The sequence below is a fragment of the Myotis daubentonii genome, chromosome 1 (assembly GCF_963259705.1).
Source record: "Myotis daubentonii chromosome 1, mMyoDau2.1, whole genome shotgun sequence".
Taxonomy (NCBI): Eukaryota; Metazoa; Chordata; class Mammalia; order Chiroptera; family Vespertilionidae; genus Myotis; species Myotis daubentonii.
The window spans coordinates 66,074,758-66,094,086 of NC_081840.1; the positions used below are offsets into that span (position 1 = coordinate 66,074,758).

The 19,329-nt window shown below is 54.8% G+C and overlaps 1 protein-coding gene across 2 annotated transcripts; it reads right to left on the reverse strand.

The window, feature by feature from the left end:
- Nucleotides 1-642: 642 nt before the first annotated feature.
- On the reverse strand, nt 643-18,371 carry TYRO3 (TYRO3 protein tyrosine kinase). Of its 2 annotated transcripts, XM_059704852.1 has the most exons (19): nt 18,001-18,371; nt 16,141-16,324; nt 15,834-15,934; nt 14,945-15,115; nt 13,405-13,491; nt 12,372-12,487; nt 10,098-10,275; nt 9,329-9,474; nt 8,685-8,829; nt 8,006-8,135; nt 7,825-7,925; nt 7,446-7,541; nt 7,025-7,105; nt 6,480-6,572; nt 6,006-6,127; nt 5,299-5,408; nt 4,972-5,131; nt 4,617-4,753; nt 643-2,084 (listed from the first exon to the last, which is right to left on the reverse strand). In XM_059704852.1, the coding sequence occupies exons 1-19, from the start codon at nt 18,095-18,097 to the stop codon at nt 1,694-1,696; spliced, it is 2,646 nt and encodes an 881-aa protein (XP_059560835.1). In that variant the 5' UTR covers nt 18,098-18,371; the 3' UTR covers nt 643-1,693. The 2 variants fall into 2 exon arrangements, with proteins under 2 accessions (XP_059560835.1, XP_059560831.1); XM_059704848.1 differs by lacking the exon at nt 7,025-7,105 and having other exon boundaries at nt 18,001-18,223.
- Nucleotides 18,372-19,329: the final 958 nt, after the last annotated feature.

The following is a 19,329-nucleotide window of genomic DNA, read 5'->3' on the forward strand; positions in this document are numbered from 1 at the left end:
AAGGTGATATAAAGGTGAGAACAAAGTCTCCACCCCAAGGATAGAAGGCGAAGTCTGATAGAAGGGTAGGAGACAGCCAGTGCAGTCTTTTTATCCTTGTTGCAAGGTGAAGAACTTTTTCAAAGCATTTGCATTTTCTTTTTTCTAGGCCTGGCCCCAGGACCAGCAGCACTGTAGCACTTTTTTTTGAGAGAGAGAAACATTGATTTGTTGTTCCACTTATTTATGCCTTCATTGGTTGATTCTTGTGTGTGCCCTGACCAGGGATCGAACCTATAACCTTGGCGTAGCAGGATGACGCTCTAACCAACTGAGCTACCCAGCCAGGCAAAACATTTGCATATTCAAAAGGTGGTTATTTCCAGGTAGTGGGATATAGGTATTTAGCATTTTTTAAATGATTTTCTGCATTTTCCCAATTGTCTACAATGACTATTATCTTTCACATATGATTCTTTGGGGTCTTCTCTAATTTCAAAGGCAGTTTGTGCTCAATGCAAAAAACTTGGGAAGCCTCCTTAATCACATCATGCGAAGGTAACAGCTGTTAACATTTTGGCATATGTCTTTCCAGACTTTTTCCTATGTAGAGATGCTTCATTTGTGATCTGGGGAAAAAGTAAACATTTAAGAGACAAAGCCTTGGGTCTTTAGTCTTCAATTTTATTTCTGTTTTTAAAGAGCATCTAACAGTGTGGAAATGTTCCTAACAGCAGGGGCCACCCATGCACTCCCCCAGCCGGGACTGGGGTCCAGGCTCCAGTAACTCCCCGTCACCCACATCAGCTATTAGGTGTTTTCTCTCTATCTCTGGAGACCTGGGACAGAAGAGGGTCTCCAATGAGAGGAAACATTGACTTAGGGATGCTGTGAGGATTGGGCTCAGACACAGCTGCCTTTGTTAGCCTTAGGATATCTGGGGATTTGGTAGCATGCTCAGACACACCATAAGAGGGCGTGGAGAGGGGCTCCTGGCCTCCTCTCTGGCCTCACTCATTCCTGGGCAAGCCCTACAGCACCCCTTCTTGCTAGGCTCAGGGCACTGCCTTTAGAAATTGGGCAAATTGTAGCCTGTGGTTATCCAGCATGCCTTGCTACATACAACCTGGTCAGCTGCACTTTACTTCTGGCCTAAGCAGGGTTGGTAAGCAGGAAGGTGACAATGATTCAGACCTGAGAGTGTCCCACTGCCTCCTACCATAGGGCTTAGGTCCTGACTGTACCAACCCCGTACTCTCACCTACAGGGGAACAATACAATGGTATCTCCTTGTGAGGAGGGGCAAACCTGGGCCTCCAGGCCAGAAACACCTCAATGCATGCACTTAAGCAGGAGGGGGGGCTCAGTCAGGAGAGTAGGGGCCCACAGGGCGAGATATACTCTCCTCCAACTCTGTTCCACACCCATGGTAACCATGGAAACATAACCACCCCCTCCTGCCAGCTGCCTGGGTTTAGACAACCAGGCCTGGCCCACCTCCACCCAGCCAAGGCCTGAACTGAGGAGACCAGACTGGCCACAGAGTGGCTGCAGGAAGAACTGGGATTGGGCGATTTGGTCAGTCCAGACTTCCAGCACAGCTTGGGAAGACTACCACAGGAGCCTCCACGCCTCGCTGCCTGGGCTGGGGTCAGATGGGGCTAGGTTAGCCAGCAGAGCCAGCGTGTGGCCCCGGATGCCCTCTGCCTGGGGGCTAACAGCTACTGTGGGGCAGTAGCCCTTGCTGCAGCAGCAGTAGCCTCTGGGACTCGTTGAGGGGGCTTTCTGGCTGCTGCTCCTCCTGCCTGGGCTGCTCAGCTAGCCCTCCAGGGCTGAGGATGTACCGATAGTCACTGGGGGTGCCCCCCACTGCCCCCATGCCACTGCCATTCTCAGCCCCGCTACCGGCCTGGTCCCCACCAGGCAGCTCCAGGCTCCCTTCCTCAGCAGGCTGCTCGGCTCCCTCCAGGTTGATGTACAAGGGGTCGCGGCTGGTGGACAGCACAGACAGGTGGCCCAGAATGTTTTCCAGCTCCATTCGCAGGCAGGTGAAGCTTGGGCGCTGCTTGGGGTCGGCACTCCAGCACTGATACATGAGCTCATACCTGGGGCAGACAGAAGGGTGAGGGGAGGTGGTGAGGAGCCAGAAGAAAGGGGAAGGTTGGTCCTTCCCTCAAAAGCAGAGGCCCCTTAATCATACAAAACCAGGATCTTAAAACATTTTATTTAATATCTTCATATAGCCCTAGCTGGTTTGGCTCAGTCGATAGAGTGTCGGCCTGCAGACTGAAGGGTCCCAGGTTCGATTCCGGTCAGGGGCATGTAACTTGGTTGCAGGCTCCTCCCCGACCTGGGCCCTGGTCGGGGCTCATGCAAGAGACAACCAATCGATGTGTTTCTCTCACAATGATATTTCTGTCTTTCCCACTCTCACTAAAAATCAATGGAAAAAATCCTTGGGTGAGGATTAAAAACAAACAGACAAATAAAAACACCTTCAGGTACAGGGCTTACCATGTGTCAGTAACTCTTCTAAGTTTATATTTATTATTTCTCACGACAACCCTATGAAATAAGTGATCCTACTTTATCAATGTGGAAATTGGGGCACAGAGAGGTTAAGAACCTTGACTAAGGTCACACAGGTAGAAAGTGATGAAGCTGCAATTGGAAGCCAGGTGGGTTGGCCCCAGTCCCTCCTATTCAGTCTTGGGAGGAAGTACTAGGAGTGTTTTTGTCTTGTAGAACACAGCCAGGAATGTAGACTGGGCAGCCACCTTTTGTCCTAAATCCTCACCCATCCAGGCAGTCTTAAATCTCTTTGTTCATGGATACCTTTGAGAATCTGAGAAAAGCTTCCAGTCCTCCCAGTGGTTCTCAACCTTCCTAATGCTGCGGCCCTTTAATACAGTTCCTCATGTTGTGGTGACCCCCAATTTCATTGTTACAAGTTGAACATAATTAAAGCATAGTGATTAATCACAAAAACAATATGTAATTATATATGTTTTCCGATGGTCTTAGGCGACCCCTGTGAAAGGGTCGTTCGACCTCCAAAGGGGTCGCGACCCACAGGTTGAGAACCGCTGCTTTTGACACACAATTTCAGAAACCTTACAGATTCCCCGAGATCTTACCCTGTTCCTAGGGCATGCCTCAGGCTGAGGAGAAAAACAAAAACAAAAAACAACTAATGGGAAGGGGCCGAGACCAGATTAGTCAGAGACAACAAATGCCTGACTCTCTGGCTGCGTCCACAATAAAAGTTCCAAACACCAGCCTTCCTGACAAGGCCCCCAGTGATGGGGGGAATCATGCCAGACACCGAGTAGGCCGTGGGAATGGTCCAGGGCCCTGGGTCCGTGGCCAGCCTGGGACACACTGTCAGAGCTGCGCTAGGAGCCAACTGGCACCTGTCCACCAGGCTGCTGGTGGGAGGCCAGCATCCGCCCACCCTCTATTGACAACATGAGCTCCAGTCCCGGAGACGAAGCCAGGGACTGGTCCCCACTGCCCAACAGACTCTCTGCAGCTCCAGAGGCCTAGGCAGGCTGCAGCCAAAGGGCGACCCGACCTTCCTGCCCCGGCCATGCCCTGAGCTCTGCTGAATGAATAGGGGGGTAGGGCCTGGTTCATGACTCAGATTTCTCTCTTACACACAGTCCAGGCTCAGGGCACTTAGAACCCACTGCCCTAGAGAAGGAGGACCTCACCATTCAGGCTGAGCCTTCCTCTACCTGTCCACATTCTTGGTCTGCTAGAGGCCCAACTCCACAGCAAGAAATAGAGGTAATCCTCCTCTACTCCTAAGAGGAAAAGACTATTTTTAACCCCATTTTGTAGATGAGGGAGGGGGATTGAAGAGGTTCAGTAATATGTCACACAGCTATTAAGTGGATGAGTTGAGGTTTGAACCTAGACCTCTGTCATTTTAGAATGTGTGCTTCTTAACCATGACTCTGTGGCTCGTCTGTTCTAGAGTTATTCCCTCACCCCATGTAAGCCAGGGTCTTCCTGGGTCCCCAGAGGACCTTTCACCAGTACCAGTGGGAGGGAGTCCCTTCACTCCCTCAAGAGGCCAAGACAAGCAAGGAACCCAACCTTCCTCCCAGCAGGGAATGTGGTAGGCTAAGGAGTTTTTCCTTGTCCCTGTGCAGCCCTCCCTTGGGGGAGGGAGCGCTCGCTCAGCCAGGAGCTCTCCTTGGACTGGCTGGGGCTGAGCAGGAGGGGTTTGGGGAAAAGGCGACAGGGAAACCTGCACTGACTGCTGCTCAGTTCTGTAACTTCTGCCTTCAGGGCTCCTGGTTCTTCCTGGAAACCGGAGAAAGCAGAGTAACAGAAAAAGGCTGGAGCCAGAAAAGTGAGATGGGAAAGGAGGAGAGAAGGAAAACAGGGGATGGTAGATAAAAAAGCAGTTTAAAGGAGGAGGGGGGGGAGGGAGGGGGGAGGAGGAGGAGGAGGAGGAGAAGGAGAAGGAGAAGGAGAAGGAGAAGGAGAAGGAGAAGGAGAAGGAGAAGACGAAAGAAAAGGCCTAATTGAGGTTCTGAGCTGCCACTGGCCCAGCAGCTGTGATGGTAGCCATCAGCTGAAACCCCAAGTTCCCTTTTCTTCCAGAATCCCCTCCCTGGGGCACTCACACATCCTCCATACAGTCTGGAGGCTGTTTCAGGCGGTTCCCGCCGATGAGGTAGTTGTAAATCTCAGCGTTCTCGATGCCAGCATATGGCGTCTGTCCACGAGTCATGATCTCCCACATGGTCACCCCAAAGGCCCACTGCGACAGAGTGAAGATGGGAGGAAAGGTGTCACTCGGCTTCCTGAGCCAGGCAGAGCCCTGAGGCCAGCACACCTCGGGGCTCAGGAGTCTCAGACAAGCCAACCAAGGCCCAGAGCGCTGACCTGGCGGGACCCTTGAGGATCCTGAAGGCCCACCCACACACTAGTCCATACCACTGGCATTACCACTGAGCCGTACTGTGCCACCATACCCACCACGTCACTGTGCACCGTATACAGGTTGTCGGCCAGGCTCTCCAGGGCCAGCCACTTGACAGGCAATTTGGAGGCACAGCCCTGACGATAATAGTCCCCGCTATAGATCTTCCGGGAGAGTCCAAAGTCGGCCACACACACTGTCATGTCTTCTGCCAGCCTGTGAGGAGGATTGAAAGGTGGAGTCCTGCTAGCGGCCTTACTAAAGCCAGGGCATCTTTGTTCCCAAGCTGTCTCCTTGCATAGCAGATACTGCCCCAGGCAAGAGCTGACCATTAGCCAGCACTAGCCACTCCCTCCCACTCCCGAGCCCTGGAATTTACATACATGCAATTCCGAGCAGCCAGGTCTCGGTGAATAAAGTTCCGGGAGCTCAGGTACTCCATGCCACAGGCAATGTCCACCATGAACCGAATCAGGGTCTGCAGGGGCAGGTTCTGGTGGGCAGACAGAGCAAGCTCAGGTTGGATCCAGCCCGCCAGCCAGGGCAGGATAAATGGGGTTCCGTGGCCAGAAAGCCTAGACTATCCTTGGAATCACTTAAAGCAGAGGTTTTCAACCTGTGGGTCTCAACCCCGTTGGCAGTCGAACGACCCTTTCACAGGGGTTGCCTAAGACCATCCTGCATATCAGATATTTACATTACGATTCATAACAGTAGCAACATTACAGTTATGAAGGAGCAACGAAAATAATTTCATGGTTGGGCCCTAACATGAGGAACTGTATTTAAAGGGCCGGAAGGTTGAGAACCACTGACTTAAAGGAAGGGGATAGAGGGGCTTCCCAAAGCAAGGAAGCTTTGGCAAACCTTCCAGAGCGCCCAGGAGTCAAGACTCCCCCAATCTGGGGCTTCACAGGTCTCTTCTAGAAAAGTCCTTGCCCAGCCTAAGATTCCCAGCAAGCATAAAAAGAGTCAAACTCACAGCCCACCTTCTCCCAACCAGTTCAACTGGCCCTCCCCACCCAGACACCTCTTTCCCCGGGTCTTTGTCCCTTTCTAACTCCTGGCCACGTCCACCCCAGGCACTCACAAAGGGGTTCTCCCCAATCCGGGAGGCAAGCAGGAAGGCGTGCAGGTCCCCGTGCTTCATGAAGGGCAGGATGACCATGGGGATGGGGAGACGGCCTTTGGCCCTGCTCCGGAGGCTGACCCCTGGGAAGAAGGGAGAGTTGGGTGCAGGGCACATAATCGTCAAAGGATGGCTCAGGTGACTGCATGAGCCCCTACCTGCTGGGTTCTATCTCTAGCCCTGACTCTGCTACCTCTTTGCCCACAAGTTCCAAACTGGCCTGGTGACCACCCAGGATGAACTGTGGCTGCCCCCAGATCTCTGGAGCGTCTTCTCTGTCTTCCTCCTTCATGTGCAGGCCTTTGGTGTAGGACCTGGAGTCTGATCAAATTTCAGCCAGGACCTCCTGGCTATTTTGGCATCGGCTCACTGAACTTCTCTCCCACGGGCCGCCCTCCCGCCTAATTGTGTGTCTGCCTCCCCTGAGAATCTCACCAACAAGCTTGGCCACATGTGGGTGGTCAAACTCCTTCATGCAAGCCGCTTCCCTGAGGAACTCTTCAATGTCGCTCGAGGCAATGATGTCAGCTGGGAGAAAAGGATGGGAGGGAGGGATTGAGGAAGATATGCCCCCAGCTCTGGCCCAAGACTCCTAGGCCTTGTCCGTCAGATGTCCTGGGCGTCCCAGGGGGCCTATGAAACTGTCTGGCCAGGAGCAGGAGAAACCCTGCTACAGGAGTGGTGCTATCTAACCGTTTCTCCACTTGCTAATGCCTTTCATTTGGACAGCCCAGCAGCTCACCAACCACAGCTCTCATCACTCTGCGTGAGCCCAGAGAACAGTCACTGCTGACAGCAGAGAGCAAAGGCTGAGGCATGAACGTGTGTGGGTTCATGTCTGTGAATTATTCACGTGGCGTCCCAGTTAGTGCTAACTCCTCTTGGAAAGTCTAAGGGCCCAGCAGAGCCTGCTTCGGGATCAGTCACCCCTTCACCCTCCCCGTGACGCCTTCACTCCCCGTGTACTATTCTCCACTCACCTTTCAGCATCTTTACAGCCACTTTCACGAAGGAGCCATCCTCCTGCTTCAACTGGGCCTCCCGCACTGAACCAAACTCTCCTACAAACCAATCCAAATGATGGTGAGTCCCCTCACCCTCCTGTCCTCCATCCCATCCCTCCCAGGTGACCCTCTACAGGGATACAAACCCTGAGACTCTGGGGCCATTGGCGGAGGCTCCCTCTTCCACAGCCACAGCAAAGTATGCCCGGAGTGATCCTCATCAGCACTCCTCGTCCCCCGCTACCACTCCCTCAAGAATCCCACACTCAGGAGTTCATAAGCATATCCTGTTTATAGGAGCCAACCCCAATTCACACCCTCAAAGTGACGGGAGCAACCAAGCACACCCACACACGGTAACCTCCACTCATGCCAACCGCTGCACAGCCCCAAATACCTTTGCCCAACATCCGGCCCAGGGTGAACTGCTGCTCCGGGATGAGCACATCCTCCAGTTTGTCCTTCAGTTCATCACTGATGCCCAAGCTGTCCACTGTTGGGGGGGGGGTGGGGAGAAAGGAGAGGGGCCTTTCTGGTTCCTGACCCCAAACCCAGCGTGCCTCCTCCACCCACCTCCACCCACAGAGCAGACTTGAGCTCTCCCACAGCTAGAATGACAGTCTCCACAAGGGTAAGGTCTGCATGTCTTTTCCATACTGTGTCCGTGGCACTCGTCAAGGTTCAGACGTATTGGTCAAATTAATGGATTAGTAAGAGGAATACAGATAGGGGCACAAGATAGCCCGTTCTTCCCTCGAATGATTCCCACCACTCACATGTGGCCTCAATGCGTTCAGGCCTTTCCCGATTGAAGGACCGGGCTGCCCGGAAGTGAACAGCTGGCTCCCCTCCGGCCATGACACTGTCAAAGGCTTGCCTAAAGGGAAACCCGGGACTTGGGGTCAGCTCCAAGGTCCGCAGTCATCACCTTCCTCTCCCTGTGTCCCTACCTCTTACCCAAAACGTGTCTCCTTCCGCCTCTTTCGAAGCAGGATGAGAGCCAGGGCAGCAGCCGTCACCAGGGCTGTCAGCACACCCAGGACCACAGGCACCCAGGATGTACGGCTGTGCGGAGGGCCTTGCTGGCCTGTGGGAGACAGAGGCATGAGGTAGGCTGACACCAAGGAGCCCCTTTAAAACTTTCTGATGATGGCCATCTGGCCTGGTCAAGACATTCCCTTAAGTCAGGGGTGGGCAAACTTTTTGACTCGAGGGCCACAATTGGTTCTTAAACTGGACCGGAGAGCCGGAACAAAAGCATGGATGGAGTGTTTGTGTGAACTAATATAAATTCAAAGTAAACATCATTACATAAAAGGGTACGGTCTTTTTTTTTTTTTTTTAGTTTTATTCATTTCAAACGGGCCGTAGTTTGCCCATGGCTGTCTTAAGTCAATTAAGGACCTGAGTAGAAAAAGGCTCCAAAGGAAGACCCGAGAGTTCCTACCCTGTGAGTGACAGGCCCTGGCTATCGGGACCTACAGCACAACCAGACAATGAGATCTAGTTTAAATATCAACCCTAGCTTCAACTGCTTGACTCTGAGTCTTTGGGGCTATTGGAAGGTAAGGTGCTGCCAGCCTCCTAGGGTGCCCTTGAAAGCCCTCATCCTGTCCCCTCTCTCTGTAGGCCTCACCTGCATGGTCATGAGAAGAGACCACCAGTGGCTGACTCCAGGGCCCACAGCCAACTGCATTGGAGACGCACACACGCACAATCAGGTCCTTCTGAGGATCCCAGGCTGTCAAGTTGGCCCAGGTCCTTTCCACTATCAGTTCACCCTGCAGCCAAGAAAAGCCCCCATCCCACCTGAGTCAGAGGAAAAGGCCTCCAACTGGGGCCAGTGGGCAGAAAAGGTCTAGGTGGGAACGTGGGAGCCCAGGGCCAGGGCAGCGCTATCACATTCCTGCTCCTTCACGCGGCAGGGGCCTCTCCAGAACACAAACAAGGCTCAGTCTCTGGAATGCAGAGGTGGGGGATGGGAGGGAACTGGGCTGTGGATAAAAAGGCCTTATCTGTGCCCTCCCCCTAGTTTGTGAAGAAATGTGCTTCCTGCTTTACATACAAAGTAGCCAATGGATGCAGCCCTAACAGGAAACATAATCCAGTAAGAAGTGCAGCCTGCAGGGGAAGATGGGAGGAGCAGGCTTCCTGGGGTGGGGGTGGCCCAGCCCACGAAGACTCCCAGGCCTACCCAGGACAGCCATTCTGAAGCCAAAGGCCTTAGAGCCCAGCAGGACTCTGTACACCTGGAGAGTGGAGGCTTCCGGCTTCTCTTACCTGGGTTCCGTTGTCTTGAACCCAGGACAGTGTATAGGGTCCCAGAGGGCTTTCCAAAGGGCCCTCAGAGATCACTTCTTCCCACTCCAGGATGAGACCTGAGTCTGTGCGGGTGGCACGGAGGTTCTGGGGAGCGCTGGCTGGGGCTGTGCCCAAAAAGAGAAGGTTGCTAAGACCCCTGCCCTCCCCACCATCACCATCCCATGCAGGCCGACGGAGCCAACCCCCACGAACTAAACAGTTAAGAGATCAACAGGTGCGGGGAGAGCTTGTCTCCCAGTTCTGACTGCTTCACCCATGTCCTGGGGGGGAGGGTTTAGCAAGGGCAGCACCCCTGGTAGACAGTGTTCCTCTTAACTGCCTTGGTGAGGGCCTCAGCCAGAGTCTCCACTACCTTGCAATTGCTAAAGAGCTCCAAACAAGTTCCCGACATGGGGTCTCTACATTCACTGTGCCCTCTTCCTGCAGTGATATTTCCCCCAGCATGGCTCCTTCCTTATGGATTCCTAAACCATCCTGGGGCACTCTCTGTATCTGATCTGATCTACTTTGCTCATCTGTTCCACCCACTAGAACTAGAGCTGCATGGGATGGGGGTAAGATTTACCTAGTTCCTAAGTTTGCTGCTGGCACTCAGAGTTTGCCAACTGACGCATAAAGCCCGCTCTCGGGTAGCTCCTCTCCTAAGCAACTCCATCCAGAGCTGGAGCTGACAAGGTCTTTCCCCCGCTCCAGCCCTGACCAGCCACTCCGCTCGGAAGTCCCTTACCTAGACCCTTTGTCCGAAAGGGCACCCAGTCAGCATATGGGGAAGGCCCCAAGGCATTGGCACAGCGCACCCTGAGGCTGTAGTTGGTAGCAGGTGCCAGGTCACGGAGAAGGCAGGTAAAAGGTGGCACAGGGACCACGACAGCCAGGACCTCCCAGCCTCCTGGGGCCTGTGTCACCTATAGAAAAGCAGAAAACTAATAATGTAGAGGGAGACAAAAGATGGGATAGGTATGAGTATGTGGTGGGGAGACTTGAGCTAATGCCTCCTCTAAGTCTATCAGCAAACACTTGTGTAACCCACCCCTTCCCACCAGCCCCCTCTAATAGCACACCAGGTTCCACACTGCCCGCCATGCCTTTGCAAATGCTTTTCCCTTTGTTTAGAATGACCTGCTCTGCCTAGCAAAGTCCAGCTCATCCTTTAAGACAGTGGTTCTCAACCTTCTGGCCCTTTATTTTTTTATTTTTTTATAGCAAAAGTAGAAATTTATTGAAGAACAAGTACAGACTCCCACACGGGGAGAGAGAGTCCCACAGAATGAACTCCCATCTTGGGAGGGGGAAAGGGTCCCACTTCTGGCCCTTTAAATACAGTTCCTCATGTTGTGACCCAACCATGAAATTATTTTCGTTGCTACTTCATAACTGTAAAGTTGCTACTGTTATGAATCGTAATGTAAGTATCTGATATGCAGGATGGTCTTAGGCGACCCCTGTGAAAGGGTCGTTCGACCGCCAAAGGGGTCGCGACCCACAGGTTGAGAACCGCTGCTTTAAGACAACACAGATACTACTTTCTCTGTGAAAGCCTTTCTCAACTACTCCAGAAAATTCATGCCCCTTTGTGTTCGGTGCACAACTTGGTTAGAGTAGTTACCACTTATTGGCACTGTTTGTATGCCAGCCAGCTCAAAATCAGAGCTTCTCAAGGGCAGAGAGCTGGGAGCCTAGGGACACCATGAACCAGGCCTTCACCTCCCATTTTGGGAGCCTATGGCAGCAGTACAAATGGAGATCCAAATGGCTAAATATTTAAATGTTATAAATCAGCTAACAAATTATTAAATAAAATATTTCTTAGTATATTGACAAACAAAGCTTCAAATCAACCTGGAAAGTCAGGTTTGCATTTATAATCCTCCAAATCCTTGGACTCCCAAGCCAGAATGTGGTGGTGGCACAAGGTGAGGGGTGTCATGTGCACGGGTGTGGAAATACTGCCTGCACACCCATCACCCCACAAATGACTGCCTGTTGGACATGGAGGTGCACATACCATACCCTCCCAAGGATGCAGCAAGGAAGAGGCCCACACAGGTCCGGGAGCAGACTTGCCATAAGACAAGAAATCTTGAGTGTCTAGAGTACGGTATGATATGGGGAGAGGCGGGGGTGCTGTCCTCATGATCTGGATAGGCATGTCCCACTTGCCCCGGAGGAAGGGGTGAAGGGGTGCAGCTCAAGGAGGGCCAGAGTGGGGTCCTCTAAATGGTGGAGCCCAGAGCAAGGGCCTCTCCTGGGGGAACTGCCTCAAATAGTTTCAAAGGTGCCCATTGCCTTTAAAAAAATAATACTTTTATTTATTTTGTTAATCCTCACCTGCGGATATTTTTCCATTGATTTTTAGGGATAGTAGGAGAGAGAAAGACAGAGAGAAGCATCGATGTGAGAGAAACACATTGATTGGTTGCCTCCAGCACGAGCCCCGACCAGGATCTGGGCTGGGGAGAAGCACCGCAATCGAACCCGGGACCCTTTGGTCCGCAGGCTGACGCTCTATCCACGGAACCAAACTGGCTAGGGCTCATTACCTTTTGAGTAAACATCTGAAAATAAACCTGCATCACCTCTTGTTTTCAATATCGCCTTACCCAAGTTTTTCACTCTCTGGGGCTTAGCACCATCCTCGTCCCCTTGTTCTTTTTGGCATGATTTAGGGGGTGAGGCATGAGAGTGCAGGTATCAGATAAATCAAAGGTTTGGGTTTTCGTCAACATGAAAAACCCTTCCAGACATCCCAAATCTACTCTAGGGATTTGCTTTCCAGCCTGAAGAATGCATGAATTTCAGCCAACCTGCAGCCACCTGGTGGCCAGAGCACCCTATGCCTATGATCACAGGTGAGGGAACAACGCTTGAATAGAGCTGGAGGCCAGGCCCCATGGGCAAGTCTAGAGAATCGAATGTGATACCACTGTCCACAGAGTGCCACCAAGGCAGCCAGAATGAACGTGGCACGGCCAGGAGAGCCCGTCCCACCCTCTCAGTTTACCTGGACTGTACAGGATTGAAGCACAGCTCTGCCATCAGCACCTGGCGTCCAGGCCACACTAGCATTGCTGCTGGAGAGCTTTGTCACCGTGATGTTGAAGGGCGCTGCGGGCAGTGCTGTGGATGGGAACTCAGAGTCAGTGCCCTGGAGCTCGGTGCCCGGGAAGGGCATGAGAGAAGGGGACAAAAGGTATGGGAATCAAGCCTGAGTCCCTCCCTAGGGCCTGCCCCTCCCAGGACCACAGTAATAGACAAGCCAAGCAACCAGTAGGAGACAGATGCTCATACCGGGAGAGTGCCTAGGCCAGGGGTGGGCAAACTTTTTGACTCGAGGACCACAATGGGTTCTTAAACTGGACCGGAGGGCCGGAACAAAAGCATAGATGGAGTGTTTGTGTGAACTAATATAAATTCAAAGTAAATATCATTACATAAAAGGGTACGGTCTTTCATTTCAATAGTTTTATTCATTTCAAACGGGCTGAATCCGGCCCGCGGGCCGTAGTTTGCCCACGGCTGGCCTAGGCTGTGGAGAGAGGCCACCTCTCCCTGAATTAGGGGCTCTGTCTGGTCAAGGAAAAGGATAAGATAGTGGAAGTGGGGGGTGGGTGTGGGGGTGGGGGAGGGAGGCCTTGGGAGAGCAAGTCACTGCAGCCACAGCCCATTCCCTCCCTCTGTGTGAACCAGCCCTGCGGGTCTCCTCTATCATCCTGCCAGGCTGTTTTCCCCTCCCCCGCGCCCGCCACATGGGGCTGGCAGAAACAAGGTTGGGCATGAGCCTTGACCATCTCCTTCGGGCTCCCTCTCTCCCTCCTCCCAAGCGCTCTGCTTCAAGATGGGAAATCTGCTGTGACGTCAGGTTTCTATTCTCATCTCAGCCTCAGCAGGGTCTCAGGTGCTCCCACTAGGAATGGAGCTCTGCCAATTAACCCCTCATCCTCAGGTCCTAGCAGGACTGAGATTCTGCCTTCCCCCACTGCTTGCAGAAAATGCCCCTGCCTCACCTACCCCTCTCCTCCCCCAGGTCCTCCTACCTTGAAGACGAACCGTGGCTGGGCGGGAAGAGGCCAGGCCTTTCCGGTTGTGAGCTTCACAGGAGAACACAGTGCTCTGGGTCACCCCTGGGGCCAGAAAACCTCAGTCAGCTCCCTCCCACCTGCCAAGCAGCAACTCCCATACTAGAAGTCCCTCCAGCTAAAGGAAGGGGGAGTGGGGTACGGCAGGAGGAACAGGGGCTTTGGAGTTTAATGAGCCCGGGTATAAATCCAAAGGCTGGGGCTCTGTCTTCTCATCTCCCTAATGGGAGGACGATGAGAACCAAATGACGTAAAGTGCATAGCACACAGTAAGCACTTGAGCAATGCTATACCCCCCTCCCACCTCAAGCCCAGCTCCCGAAGACAGCACAAAACTGCCTCCCTTTTCTGGTCACTCCTTTATTGCACATTCCAGAGCCCCTCTCTGTTTGCTCTGCCTGCCATTGCTGCATTTGCAGATTCTTTGCCTTGCAATAGTTCTCAGCTCCTTATGCAGGTGTCTTGTCTCTAATTCCTCGGGGGCTGGAGAGGTGGTTTCTATTTCTCTTGTTTTCCCTCCATCCCCTGTGGTGCCTAGCAGTGTGGTATGTGGAGTAGGAGTTCAGGGAGTGCTTATTATCAGGCTGGCTGCCTGAGGGTCCCAACCACGCACATCTAGAGAGAACTGAAACCCAACCTCCCTTCCAATCTGCTCCAACCCAGCAGCTCCTAAACAGGACCTGCCCTTGTTTCCAGCAGGTCCTGCAGTCCACCTTGTCTCAAGAGTCTTATTGCTAAGGGACTCAGCAGATCAGAGCCTGCCCCAGCAGAGGAGAGAGCGTAGGTGAGGCAGGGCCATTTCTGCCAGTACATGACACCAAGCTCAGACAACAATCTCTTTTGGCCAGTTCAAGCCTCCACCAGAAACATTTTCACAGATAAGTGGGCCTCACAGGCATGTGAGGTGTGTGCCCCAGGATCTTGGGGTCCAGGTGGACGTGCAGGTGTGGCTGCCGTAGGTTAACTGTGTGGAGATATGCACAGATCCCGTTGTTTAGGAAAACAATACAAGGGCCATTAGGAGAGGAGGCCCTGCATTTTTGTGCCGGCCTCCCCTCCCCCTTTTCCTTCCCCCTGCCATTCCCTGCTCTGCAGCCTGAGACTAGTCTTCTGGGCACGTCTGCCAGGCACTCCTCCTAGCTTACTGCGTGGGCTGGTTCCCGGCTCCTTTTCTTGTGAGGAGAGAGGGGTGGAGGAAGAATGGGTGCCCCTGTTCCCTCCCAATTCGTCTCCCAGGGCCAGCTGTACACAGCCTGCGCTGTCGTGAGCCAGGGAGAGAGGCTCCAGCCTCCTCCTTCAGCACACACAGCAGGGTCACCACTAATGTGCCCACCCAGCTGGCCCAGCACACCTGATTAATGAGCTTAGCAATGGTGCAGCTCACACACCCAGCACCGGGCTTTGCTCTGGACACTCACAACAGCAAACAGTGACCGAAGCAGATTTGAACTCCGCTGGCCCCGCCACCCCCGCTCAAAAGCCTCCTGAGGCTGCTCACCTGTTACGTTTAAAACAGAAGGAGAGGGAAAAGGTCCCCCGACCTTTGTGCCTCCTCTCCACCAGATAATGGTAACAGGTTCAGGGGGGCCCACGGCCTCACAGGACAGTTGGAAAGAGGCATTGGGTGGTACTGCCAGATCTTTCGGCTCCACGGTGAAAAATGGCACACCTGGGGAGAAAAGGAGCATGGGACTGAGCCCTGCCACCTCTCAGCCTCCAACCGCCCAAACCACAAGTTTGCTCTTTGAAGCCCTGGCTGCAGAAGGTCCCACGGGCCCTTATGGTTGGGTCTACTGCACAGCAGGAACTAGCTTGACAGGAGAGCTCTTCTCTGACCCCCTTAGGGTGCTGTTTACGCTGTCCCCTTGGGCATGGCAGATTCTCCCTTCCCAGACCTTCTCTGACAGTCCCTCTCTGAGCAGGAAAGGGGCAGAGGGTGGGGAGCTGGGAGAAGGGCAAAAAGGGAGAAGTGGGCGGGAGCCTGAGCAGAGTTCTGCTGGCAGGACCCAGATCCAGTTCAGAGCCCTTTGTTACTTTCTTAGTCACTTTGTTTTCCTGGGCTGAAAGGCTCTGCGCTCCCACAGCTGCGGATCCTGCCTCCCCTCCCCCCTGCTCTCCCCCTTCGGGCCTGGCCACTTGGCAGAATAGGGTCCAGCCCCAGATGGGTGCTTGAGGCTGTTGTTCAGGAAACTGAAACTGACTTGCATCCCATAAGTTGTGAGCCCTAGTTGCCCCTTTGGTTCTCAAATACCCAGATTCCAGTGGGTATGATCTTGCGATGTATGTAGGGGATGGGCCTGGAGCCTGGTACAATCAGGCATCTTTCTCCCACTGAGCTTTCTTCTCCAGAGTTGTGGTCACCAGCAGACAGCCACGTGGCCCCTCACCTTCTACCGTGAGCCACACTGGGGGGGAGATCTCGGTTTTGCCCCCATCTTCCACCTCGCACCAGTACCGGCCTGCATCAGAACGCTCCACTGACTTCAGGCTGTGGAAACAGGACACCAGGCTCACCTCCCAAGGTCAAGGGGGGCAGGTCTTCTGGGCAGACCCAATGGGCTCAGCCTGCCCTTACTTCTGGAAGTTTCCACAGGTGGCCGAATAAAGAAACCACAGACCTCTGGGCATCAGTATTGCCCCCAGCTCCCAGTGTCCCCAGCCTGGCATCCCACACCTTCCCCCACAGTCCTGCACCTGAGGAAGCCGATCCAGTGCTGCTCGCTGACTGAGACGTACATCTGATTCAAGCCCTGGACCATAGCCCCGTCCTTCATCCACAGTATGTCAGGATCCTCCATCCCCTCCACACTGCAGTTGAGACTCACCGGCTGCCCCTGAGACACTGTCATCTTCACCGGGGCTCCCATGAGCTTCAGGCCTGTGAGGTGGGAAGGAGAAGGTGTCAGCCCACTTGAGAGGTCCCCTGTCTCTGGAAATATCCCCCATCCTCTTCTAGAACCTAGCTTGTGTCAGAGGGCTCATTCTCAGCCAATGGTTAAGGCAGCAGAGGCAGGACAGCGTGGAAGGGACTTAGACCTGGGCTGTGGGAAGGGACATGACAGACTCTCCATTTCTGCCACTGCCAAGCTCCCCCCATCACTAAGGAAATAATCTCTTCCCCATACCTCCCCAAAACCAAAAAGAAGTCAAGCCAGGCAGAACCAGTGGGGTGTTCCCACATACCTGGAGCAGGTACTGCCTTGTGATTGACTGCTGTACCCAGCCAGTACAACAGGCAACCAGTTCTCCACCCAAGATGCCAGAGCCCAGACCTGCACTGCAGCTGGCATCCCCACCCCGTACCCCACCCAGGCAAATGAAAGGAGGCTGAAGACGGGAAGGAGGGGGTGCTCCCCTGAAGTGGAGAACATATGGCTGCAAAACCACGTCAGATCAAACACATGGCAGCCTTCCTGGCAGCCGCCTGCTCTATTAATACCTGAATGTGTGCAGGGGCGAGTGCTAGGAAGGTAGGAGGTAGAAGGGAGTGGGGGGGGGGGAGGCCTGAATGGGGAGCCCAAGACCCCTGAACTACTCTCAAACCAACAGAAGCCACCCTCTGAACACTACCCTCTGCGTGCGTGTGCACACACACAGACACACACACCTCCTGGTGTTTTTAAGCAGAGAAAGGCAGGTGAACTAGCTACATAGCCGAAATCCAGTCCTGCCTCTTCCTGCCCCTTACTGTGTGACTCTAGAAAAATCCTAAACTCTCTGAGACGCACACCTTTCAAACACTTGTCACTCTTTCTCTTCCCTTCCCTGAGAGGCTGCTATGACAAGGAGTGCGGTTTCAAGAGAAGGTGCCAGCTGGGTGCCTGCCACTCTGGCCTGTGTTTCTTCCTTAAACCTTAATCTGTCCCGACCGGTCACAGGACAAGAAGGGCCAGCCTCATACACCCACACACGCGCAGCAGTCCCAGGGGTGTGTAGTGTAAACTTGAGGATCCGGAGTGTTGCAAGGAGCTCTCCGGTGGCTGTCAACTGCCTCCGTGGCTATTTGGGAACACAAGGCTAACCCCCAAAAGACTAGCAACCTGGTTCCAGCTGTCACCCCAACACTCCAGGCTTCGGGAGCTCAGTGGGCACAGGCACTAGAGTATGCCCTGACGTGTTCTGCCACCCGGCATCCTCACAGCCACTGTACACAAGTGGTCCCTCCTGGGTGCTCAGCCCCAGCCCCCGTAGTTCCAGAGAGAGACCCTGGGGTGCGGGGTGGGCAGAATGGGGTCCCCAGAACCGGGAGGGGAGAGCAAACAACTGGGAACATGGAGGTGGGAGAATCCGGTTGCAAACGCCCCCGCTAACCGCACAGCCCCACTCCTTTCCTTTCCACCCCGCCAGAGGAGCCCCGGACGAGAGAAAGTTGGGGGTGGGAGCCCCGAGATCCAACAGCGAACACGCCGCTCCGCCCCGCCCGCCAGACCCCCAGCCTCGGCCTTCCAGCTGGGTCCCCCCACCCAAATCCCTGGCCCGCCCAGGCCCGGGCTCCGACCCTGGCCGCGCCCCCCGCAGCCCCGGCTCCCCGCCGCCTCCCGGGCCAGCCCCTACCTTCGGCCACGGGCTCGGGGAGCAGCAGAGCGGCCAGACCCGCCAGCAGCGGCAGCGGCGGGAGCCCCGACCGCCCCATGCTCCGCCTCAGCGCCATCGGCGGCGACGCCGCACCATGCCGGGCCGGGCCCGGGAGCGGCCGGGGAGGAGGGCGGAGGGACGCAGGAGGAGGATGGGGCGAGGAGGGTCCCGGGGGCGGGGGCCGGCCGGGGAGGCGGGGCTGCAGCCCGAGCCTCCGAGACCCGCGCCCGCCCAGAGCCGCGGCGGCCTCCGTCAGCAGCGCGGGGTCGCCGGGGCTGCTCCCGGGCCACCGCGCTCCTTCCACGGCCGTCGCCGCTGTCGCCGCCGCCGCTGATTCATGTTCTTGGAGCCGCCGCCTCCTCCCCAGTCCTCCCGCCCGCAGCCGGAGCTGGGACCGCCCCCCGCGGGGCCCCGGGCGGCTCGCCGCGAGCGCCAACCTGCCGGCGCCCACCCCGGCCTCCCCGGCCCTGGCCAGCACCCCCTGCCCCAGCTACCCCGGGGCGGAGCCCGAGGATCGGGATGGGTCCCCGGGATGGGCACCCCAGCCACGCCCCTCCTTCCCCAAAATACACTCCAGCGTCTTTTCAAACCCCAAACTCCAGGTCCTTCCCCTGAAAGCCTTGCTGGAAGCCTCTACCGCACCTCAACTTCTGTCCAGACTCGGACTCCGATGCCCAGCACCCGCCTCTCGGGATAAAAAGCATCTCAATGCCTTAGACACTTCCAGCCCCCAGCCCTCTCCCCCCACAGTGTCGCGGCTCGGGTGAGTCGGGGCTCCCGCCGCAGGATCTCCTGGAACCCCTCGTGCTTCTTTCATGAGCCTTTCACCCAGTTTCCCCAGTTCATGCTCCACTTCCCACCCCTTTGTCTCCAAGGCCTTGGGCCTTGAGTCTTGAGTTTTCCAAGCTCTTGGTAATCCTCGGGTGTGATCTGCTATCCCAAAGCCCAGTGGCCCACATCTTCGGGGCTTGTCCTTCTTCCTAGTTGCTTCCTCAACTTCAATCTACCCCCCCAGGGCATGTTATGAAAGTTGGCTGTATTATTACGATAGCCAATAAAACATTAGTTATTAACAGGACACCTTGCACACAGTAGGCGCTCTGTAAATAAATAGGCAGATGCCTGTGAAATAATTTCCTCAGCGCTTGGCCTGTCCCACAACCAGTAATCACTGGGGTGGCTGTGCCCACGGACATCCTGTCGCGCAGATGCAGAGCTGGTTCCAAATCTAGGCTACCAGGCGTTGCCCTCCCCTTGCCCTGGCCTCGACTTGGGCCCCGGGGCTCACTCCGGAGGGCCCTTCCCAGA

Bases quoted from the DNA above. Each gene is read 5' to 3' on its own strand.
- TYRO3 (XM_059704852.1), bottom strand. From the start codon at position 18,097: ATGGCGCTGAGGCGGAGCATGGGGCGGTCGGGGCTCCCGCCGCTGCCG. The intron at 12,488-13,404 runs GTAGGAGGACCT...TCCCATCCACAG, and splicing joins AGCCACGGTTCGTCTTCAAG to CACTGCCCGCAGCGCCCTTC. The intron at 4,754-4,971 runs GTGGGTATGGTG...ACTCTGTCGCAG, and splicing joins ATACGGTGCACAGTGACGTG to TGGGCCTTTGGGGTGACCAT.